The sequence below is a fragment of the Anomaloglossus baeobatrachus genome, chromosome 11 (genome assembly GCF_048569485.1).
Source record: "Anomaloglossus baeobatrachus isolate aAnoBae1 chromosome 11, aAnoBae1.hap1, whole genome shotgun sequence".
NCBI classification, from domain to species: Eukaryota; Metazoa; Chordata; class Amphibia; order Anura; family Aromobatidae; genus Anomaloglossus; species Anomaloglossus baeobatrachus.
The window spans coordinates 42,033,631-42,043,124 of record NC_134363.1 but is presented as its reverse complement, the minus strand read 5'-3'; the positions used below and the strand labels follow the sequence as shown (position 1 = coordinate 42,043,124).

At 44.5% G+C, this 9,494-nt stretch overlaps 1 protein-coding gene across 1 annotated transcript in view; it reads left to right on the top strand.

Moving 5' to 3' along the window:
• The first annotated feature begins 216 nt into the window (after positions 1-216).
• LOC142256037 (interferon regulatory factor 3-like) overlaps positions 217-9,494 on the top strand; it is a 43,113-nt gene continuing 33,835 nt past the window's right edge. Inside the window, exons 1-6 of the mRNA XM_075327533.1 lie at positions 217-351; positions 2,646-2,846; positions 3,025-3,208; positions 5,678-5,757; positions 5,971-6,025; positions 9,175-9,330. Coding sequence (XP_075183648.1) covers positions 2,682-2,846; positions 3,025-3,208; positions 5,678-5,757; positions 5,971-6,025; positions 9,175-9,330 — 640 coding nt within the window. The 5' untranslated portion in view covers positions 217-351; positions 2,646-2,681. The remainder of the gene's footprint in view (positions 352-2,645; positions 2,847-3,024; positions 3,209-5,677; positions 5,758-5,970; positions 6,026-9,174; positions 9,331-9,494) is intronic.

Genomic DNA, 9,494 nt, shown 5'->3' with positions numbered 1-9,494 from the left:
CCTCGAGAGGCAGCGGCAGTCAGAGACTTGGTTGACCCTGTTGTCAGCGTCTGCTTCATTGCTGAGTGAGTAACCAACCTTAGAGAAAAAAAATGCCGTAGAATAAGAATATATCACAGTGAATCTCATCTGTAGCCTCTGCCCGGGAGAAGTTCCCCACCAGTGTCTGGTGTGACCGGTGTCACTGCAGTGAGCAGAAGCCGGGATTTCCACAGTGAGACCAGACCCTGCACCAGCCATTGGATGCGGTCACCAGGGGGAAGTCACACTGTGGGGAAGGCATTCTCAGTAACTGAAACTGAAACTGCTTGTGAAAGCTGAAGCCATTGCAGACAGCTCTGGGATAGTCAGGTAAGCAAAGCCGGGTTATAATATGGCTATTCTGTACCTTAGATATGAGCGAGGGGGCTGCCCAAGATATGGGGGGCAGTAGACATCTGGCCAAAGCATGATCCCATCGAATGCATCCTCCTGTCAGCAGTATGGCGGTGTACAGACAGGTTCTGTCCCATCAATATCTCTAGTCTACATGTCAGGTCTTAAAATTTAGTGATGAGCGAGCGTCTCCCTCGAATACCTCGAATAATGGAGTTTAGAAATGTTCGAGTTTCCCATTGACTTCCATTATACTCGGTACTCGATTCACGCCCATCACTTATTATTATGTTCATGACATGACTATTCTTCTTCAATTGTGGCAGAAGGATATACATTTTAGGGTCCAATTCACTATTGCTTTTGTTTATTTTGGAGTTTTGCTCCTTTTTTTTTTATTCGCACCAAATTCATCTTCCCATTTGCGCCTTTTTTGAATGATATTTTACTTGTCTTCGCTTGTTGTTGTGGTTGTTGTTGTTGTTGTGGTTGTTGTTGTTGTTGTGGTTGTTGTTGTTGTTGATTTGTCCACCACTGTGTGGACGTATTTGTTTCCACCTAAATAAGTAAGGAAAGGAAAGTACATGGCGAGATTTCATATTTTTCATTGAATATTTGGTCTTTGTTAGAATTTACATTTTAAAAAATAAAAAGTATCATGTTCTTCCAGAATGTAGACATGTAATGATTGAAAAGTACGAAACAAGAAAACAAAATTATTATTATCATCATCATTATTATTATTTAAAGACCTTCTGTTCGATTTTGAGTCATGGTGACTTGTTGGATGAACGTTCTTTAGGAAGATCGATCTTGTGCAGCCTAGATAGGTTCATCAGGGACTTCTCCGCCTTGATAAGCTCTTTGGGGTCTTCTCCGCCTAGATAGGTCCACCAGGGTCTTCTCCACCTAGATAGGTCTACCAGAGTCTTCTCCGCCTAGATAGGTCCATCAGGGTCTTCTCCGCCTAGAAGGTAAACCAGGGTCTTCTCCGTCTAGATAGGTCCAGCAGGGTCCTCTGCCTAGATAAGTCCACCAGAGTCTTTTTTTACCTAAATAGGTTCACCAGGGTCTTTTTTACCTAAATAGGTCCACCAGGGTCTTCTCCACCCAGATAGGTCCACCGGGGTCTTCTCTGCCTAGATAGGTCCACCAGGGTCTTCTCCACCTAGATGGGTCCACCAGGGTGTTCCCCGCATAGATACATCCACTAGAGTCTTCTCTGCCTAGACAGGTCTGTAGCACTCACGGGGCAGGGGTTAAATGTACTCGTCGCCGGGCCGGTGATATCGGGTCTGGGATGTCACGGGTGGCCCAGCCTGGCTTTGTGGCCCCGAGGTGTACACCAATAGGGGAATGGGATGGGATGAGGATGGGTGATAATGAGGATGTTGGGAGTTGTCTCGTTACGCCACCTGCGGTATGTGGCTAGGGATTATCCGCCACTGCGGTCGCAGTCCTCTGGGGCAGATGGTGTCGCAGCTAGGATAGTTCATATATGTAGACATGTACTGATTGAAAAATGCCCCATCCGTGTATATGTATTCTCCGTCCTTACATATATGTTCCCATCCTGGGCCCCTTCCTGGTATGTATGTCCCCCATCCTGGTGTATATGCCTTCCGTTCTGCCACTGTTATATTTTAATGAATAAAGAAAAAATGATTGTATTCAACTTCCCTCCGCTCCCCCGACTCGCGGTGTCCTCCTCTTACGCTAGCCACGTCCAGCAAATGAACAATGTATGATATCGCTGTCATGCGCCTACATCCACAGGTCCTCCGGCGTCCACTGATGGCAGCTTGTATTGCTGTGCAGGGACCCGACTGATCCCTGCACAGCAATAGACTTCAGCTGAATCCACTTGATATACTATATGTGCTGGTGACGGTGGGCCTACACCACCACCAGATCTGGTAGCAATCGCATCCTCTGAGACCACGATCGTTACGCCTTTGCCAGTATCGGAGGGGAGGCAGGGCCCACCAAGGCATTCCCCGGCTTGCCAGTGGGCCAGTCCAAGTCTGTTCTGCAGGCAATTAAAATATTTGGCTGGAATTGATTTCAATGGACGCAGTGTAATGCTTCATTTTTCAGGTAGTGGGAAATTAAAGGTTCTTTCCAAGATTGCAGTTGATAGCTGGAGGTTCCAAAGAAAGACATTCTAAAAAAAGGGGCTTTTCCAAGAATTACTTGTCAGAATTCGCAGCTGATTTTTCATCCATCTAACAAACTATAACACGTCTTCTATGTGTCTTCTTGCTCGGCAGATTGTAGAGGAGTAGACCATTTTCCAGAGCTCGGAGATGGGATCTCAAAAGCCACGTATTATCCCCTGGCTCATCCAGCAGATCAACAGTGAGAGGTATCCTGGTCTCATGTGGACCAATAGTGCAAAAACCCAGTTTCGAATTCCATGGAAGCACGGCCTGCGGCAGGACTGCTGCGAGGATGACGTGAGAATATTCGAGGTAACTGCAAAAAAAAAATTTTGGCAAATTTTTTATGTGTTTTTCAAACTAAAATATACCAGTGAAATAACCTATAGCAAAATATCATAAAGAAAATGATGCATGGTAAGTTTAGAAGGGTCATTTTTGGTCACTATTGGGGTAAGTGTTGAGGTGCGTCTATCTCCTATCTCTGTAGGCTTGGGCTATTGCCAGCGGAAGTTATGACCCCAACAATGACGTACGCAACCCAGCTGTGTGGAAAAGAAATGTCCGCTCTGCCCTGAATCGAAAAAATGAAATTAAATTGGTCAAGGACAACAGCTCGGACTCGAGAGATCCACATAAAATTTATGAGGTCCTCAGCGGACAAGTTGCTGGAGGTAAGTTCAGCCTTCCTCCTCCATGCGGTGATCTGTTCCTGCCACCGGTAGCCATACTGAATATCCCCAAATATTTTGATGTTGTGGTTTATATCTTATGGAAGGGAGACTGGATCTAATGATCAGTAACTGAATCTTAATACCTAGGTGATCAAACCGCATCAGGTGTCCTCCGCCATCTCTTAAAGTCCGAGAATCCTAAACTTTACAATTGAGGGATATGGCCAGCCAAGAATGTAGCCAATACATGCATATTCTGTCCTGCCTGTCAAAACGGAGGAAGTCCTATACATATTATATATATATATATATATATATATATATATGTGCACCCTGTTTCCCCGAAATTAAGCCCTAGTAGGATATTTTTGGACTTCTGGAGTATGCTTAAAATATAAGCCCTACTCAATAACTAAAGTTAAAGAATACAGCAGAAATTTTCATCACAGATAGTAGACACCCCCAAAAGGAAGCAGACACCCCCAAAAGGAAGCAGACAGCCCAAAATAAAGTATACACCCCCAAAATAAAGTATACACCCCTAAAAGAAACCAGGCACCTCCAAGAGAAAGCAGACATCCCCAAACGAAAACAGACATACCCAAAAGAAAGTAGACACTCCCAAAAGAAAGTAGACGCCCCCAAAAGAAAGTAGACGCCCCCAAAAGAAAGCAGATAGCCCCAAAAGAAAGTAGACACCTCCAAAAGAAAGCAGATAGCCCCAAAAGAAAGTAGACACCTCCAAAAGAAAGCAGATAGCCCCAAAAGAAAGTAGATAAAGAGAAAAAAATTGAAACCAGCACTCACCATATTATGCTGTGCAACACTCTGATGTTTTTTATTTCAAAAAACGTGGATACATGCTGTGGCGTTACAGGGAGGGAAAACAGAAGGTCAGCACATAAAGACGACAGCTGTTTCGCCCCTAGGGGTGGGGCTTCTATAGGTCTTGCAGTTGGTGACCTCACTAACAGATTTATAAAAAAAGCAGCAAGCTCCAATCAAATAACAAGTGAGTTAAAACCAATCTAAAACATAGTCAAAAAGACAAAAAAATCACCAAATTTGGATGCAATGACTGGCACAATGTGGTTAAATTAACCTAGAAATACTATTAAATCATTTTTTTCATTTAAGCCTAATGGGCCCAATGCATTGTATTTCATTATATAAAAAGAGAAGCTATTTATATAATGAAATACAATGCATTGGGCCCATTAGGCTTAAATGAAAAAAATGATTTAATAGTATTTCTAGGTTAATTTAACCACATTGTGCCAGTCATTGCATCCAAATTTGGTGATTTTTTTGTCTTTTTGACTATGTTTTAGATTGGTTTTAACTCACTTGTTATTTGATTGGAGCTTGCTGGTTTTTTATAAATCTGTTAGTGAGGTCACCAACTGCAAGACCTGTAGAAGCCCCACCCCTAGGGGCGAAACAGCTGTCGTCTTTATGTGCTGACCTTCTCTTTTCCCTCCCTGTAACGCCGCAGCATGTATCCACGTTTTTTGAAATAAAAAACATCAGAGTGTTGCACAGCATAATATGGTGAGTGCTGGTTTCAATTTTTTTCTCTTTATCTAAAGTCTTATGTGTTGAACTTTAGAAATAAGCACCCCAAAGCTGCAACTCTGTCTTTATCCTTCCTGAGGTTCCCACATAGTCGCAGTTATTGAAAGCGTATGTAACGCTGATTGCGACCGACTGCTGTGAGCAACTTGGCAGGTTATCTTGTTGCAGTAGTGCCCTGTTGTTTCCTTCTAACATTTACTACAAAGCCCCAAAAGAAAGTAGACACCTCAAAAAGAAAGCCAAACCCCCCAAAATAAAGTATACACCCCTAGAAGAAAGCAGGTACCCCTAAAAGAAAGCAGGCACCCCCAAAAGAAAGCAGACATCCCCAACAGAATGCAGACATCACTAAAAGAAAGTAGAAACCCCCAAAAGAAAGACACCCACTCAAAAAAAAAAGAATACAAAATTGCACTTTATAGACCCCACATAATCACAGTTGACCAGTGCTCATGGTGGATGGGCTCTCACACAGAGATCTGCGTTGCTGTCAGGTCCTTCGCAGTTCCAGCTGCCTTACACTGCAGCTCTCACACACAGATCGGGTACCAGTATCACTCCGCACGAGTGATACTGATTCCAGCCACCAGGGGGAGCCAACCGCTGTAGACTGCAGGGGGACCTGACAGTGACGCAGATTTGTACGTGAGAGCCCATTCACTTGCCCATTCACTTGCCAACGCTAATTGTATAGAGTCAATCAGTGAGCTCAATGACTCATGTGACATCAGCGCTGCAAATGATAACAGTAACTGGACCTGGTGAGAGTAACAAAAGCACAGTTTTGTTTTGCTTGCTCTCATAAAGAACAGCGCCCCTAGTGGTCCAGTTTAAAATGACATTATTTTGAGAAATGTCACAATTGGCAAAGATAATCTACTGTTTTCTCTGCAGCTGAGGCAGTGTCTGAAGATTTGTACAGTCCCACTACTGACGTGAACGCCTGGAGCAGCCCGGGAAGCCAAATCGCTGCGGTTAGTTGCTTTGCATTTTGATTTCTGACAATTAACCCTTTATTAACTTTCACAAGGCGGCTGCAGCATTAGACCCCTTTATGCTTGGTCCCCACCCCACATGCTCTATTGCAAAATGTCTTAAGTTGACATTACTATTAAGATGTAAGAAATCAATTGCGTTGGTCATGGGGGTAATAACATTGCCAAAACTGATCTTTGTGTGTTTCACAGGATGGAAATTTGGCGCAGGGCATGACACACATGCAGATCTCTGTTGATGAGGAAGGTAAATGGAAACTATATTCACCTTTGTAACCATTTTCCGTGCGCTGATGCATGTAACATTAAAAATAAGGTAACTTTGCAATTAGTCATGATTAAAAATATCCCACCGTTTTATGTATACAGCACCCTACACAGCACCGGTATGATATAGCTCCATAGGTCAGGACTACATGCACACCATATTTTTAGGCAGATCTAGTGCGAAGCAGTTATGTATTCCTCTACTTCTTCAATCCTTTGTTATCAATGGTCACTCTAACTCAGGTCAGTGCTTTAGCTCCTCAACTGAGCTCTGATCTTGTAGTTCCTCAACTGAGCTCTGATGTTGTTGCTCCACAACTGAGCTCTGATCTTGTAGTTCCTCAACTGAGCTCTGAACCTGCAGCTCCTCAACTGAGCTCTGAACCTGCAGCTCCACAACTGAGCTCTGAACTTGCAGCTTCACAACTGAGCACTGATCTTGCAGCTCCTCAACTGAGCTCTGAACCTGCAGCTCCACAACTGAGCTCTGAACTTGCAGCTTCACAACTGAGCACTGATCTTGCAGCTCCTCAACTGAGCTCTGAACCTGCAGCTCCTCAACTGAGCTCTGAACTTGCAGCTCCACAACTGAGCTCTGAACCTGCAGCTCCTCAACTGAGCTCTGAACCTGCAGCTCCACAACTGAGCTCTGAACTTGCAGCTCCACAACTGAGCTCTGAACCTGCAGCTCCTCAACTGAGCTCTGAACCTGCAGCTCCACAACTGAGCTCTGAACTTGCAGCTCCACAACTGAGCACTGATCTTGCAGCTCCTCAACTGAGCTCTGAACTTGCAGCTCCACAACTGAGCTCTGAACCTGCAGCTCCTCAACTGAGCTCTGATCTTGTAGTTCCACAACTGAGCTCTGATGTTGTTGCTCCACAACTGAGCTCTGAACCTGCAGCTCCACAACTCTGCTCTAAACTTATAGCTTCAATACTGAGCTCTGAACTTGCAGCTCCTCAACTGAGCTCTGAACTTCATAAAAACAAAAAAGTGAGCCGGAGTATGAGATGGTATACATGGAACTTGTGAGACCATGTTCACACTGGCCATTTATTTAGTTACAGCAGGGTATGTTTTCACAATTTTTTCCTTGGTTTCTCTTTGTCTCATGGCCAGTGTGAACAGGGTCTCACAGGTTCCATGTATACCATCTCATACTCCGGCTCACTTTTTTGTTTTTATGTAGTTTTTTTGTATTCAGTACAAAACAGGGAGTGGCCCCCTTCTCAGTGAGCTGGACATTTCATTCTGTGAATCCCCCTGACTGTGTGTGTCCTGTTGGGACCCGGTCGCTCTCAGCCCTTAGCCACATTGAGGCCTATTTTAGACCCATGGTAAGGTTTTAATATTAGAGAGTGTAGGTACTATCCCAACTGGGTACACCTTGACGTTTGGTGGGATAGCTTTATGCTTTTTTTGATCAAAAACAGTGTTTACTAAGTACCCTATGTTTATATGCACTATGCTTTTATTTAGTTACAGCAGGGTATGTTTTCACAATTTTTTCCTTGGTTTCTCTTTGAGCTCTGAACTTGCAGCTCCACAACTGAGCTCTGAACTTGCAGCTCCACAACTGAGAGCTCTGAACTTGCAGCTCCACAACTGAGAGCTCTGAACTTGCAGCTCCACAACTGAGAGCTCTGAACTTGCAGCTCCACAACTGAGAGCTCTGAACTTGCAGCTCCACAACTGAGCTCTGAACTTGCAGCTCCACAACTGAGCTCTGAACTTGCAGCTCCACAACTGAGCTCTGAACTTGCAGCTTCACAACTGAGCTCTGAACTTGCAGCTTCACAACTGAGCTCTGAACTTGCAGCTTCACAACTGAGCTCTGAACTTGCAGCTTCACAACTGAGCTCTGAACTTGCAGCTTCACAACTGAGCTCTGAACTTGCAGCTTCACAACTGAGCTCTGAACTTGCAGCTTCACAACTGAGCTCTGAACTTGCAGGTTCACAACTGAGCTCTGATTTTCCATCCCCTCAACTGAGCTCTGAACTTGAACTTGCAGCTTCACAACTGAGCTCTGAACTTGCAGCTTCACAACTGAGCTCTGAACTTGCAGCTTCACAACTGAGCTCTGAACTTGCAGCTTCACAACTGAGCTCTGAACTTGCAGCTTCACAACTGAGCTCTGAACTTGCAGCTTCACAACTGAGCTCTGAACTTGCAGCTTCACAACTGAGCTCTGAACTTGCAGCTTCACAACTGAGCTCTGAACTTGCAGCTTCACAACTGAGCTCTGAACTTGCAGCTTCACAACTGAGCTCTGAACTTGCAGCTTCACAACTGAGCTCTGAACTTGCAGCTTCACAACTGAGCTCTGAACTTGCAGCTTCACAACTGAGCTCTGATTTTCCATCCCCTCAACTGAGCTCTGAACTTGAACTTGCAGCTTCACAACTGAGCTCTGAACTTGCAGCTTCACAACTGAGCTCTGAACTTGCAGCTTCACAACTGAGCTCTGAACTTGCAGCTTCACAACTGAGCTCTGAACTTGCAGCTTCACAACTGAGCTCTGAACTTGCAGCTTCACAACTGAGCTCTGAACTTGCAGCTTCACAACTGAGCTCTGAACTTGCAGCTTCACAACTGAGCTCTGATTTTCCATCCCCTCAACTGAGCTCTGAACTTGAACTTGCAGCTTCACAACTGAGCTCTGAACTTGCAGCTTCACAACTGAGCTCTGAACTTGCAGCTTCACAACTGAGCTCTGAACTTGCAGCTTCACAACTGAGCTCTGAACTTGTAGCTTCACAACTGAGCTCTGAACTTGCAGGTTCACAACTGAGCTCTGATTTTCCATCCCCTCAACTGAGCTCTGAACTTGAACTTGCAGCTTCACAACTGAGCTCTGAACTTGTAGTTCCATAAATGAGCTCTGAACTTGCAGCTCCACAACTGAGCTCTGAACTTGCAGCTCCACAACTGAGCTCTGAACTTGCAGCTCCACAACTGAGCTCTGAACTTGCAGCTCCACAACTGAGCTCTGAACTTGCAGCTCCACAACTGAGCTCTGAACTTGTAGCTCCACAACTGAGCTCTAAACTTGTAGCTCCACAAACAATGTCAACCTCTTCAGAAATATGACCTCAAATAACTGTACATTTACAATGTGTCTAGATCTGTATCGTGCTGCTGAAGATTTGCAAAGCCCTCTTGAAACCCCAGACCAAAACTGGTATAACTACACCTCTCCTGATTCGTTTTTGGCTGGTGCTGTTGCCAGTCCTGTCTACGATAACAATTCTTCATATCCAGTTTACGAACCGCAACCTGGTAAGTGGCGTATGAAGCTCCATCCCTCCTATAAAAATCCATAGAATATATAGTCTTCTACTTTTTTTCTATTATCGATTATGTCGAGGAGCTCAGAAAAAGATAGATAAGAGTTAAGGACTGCTCATATCAATCTGAATGAGCTCACTGATGGATTCTCAGTT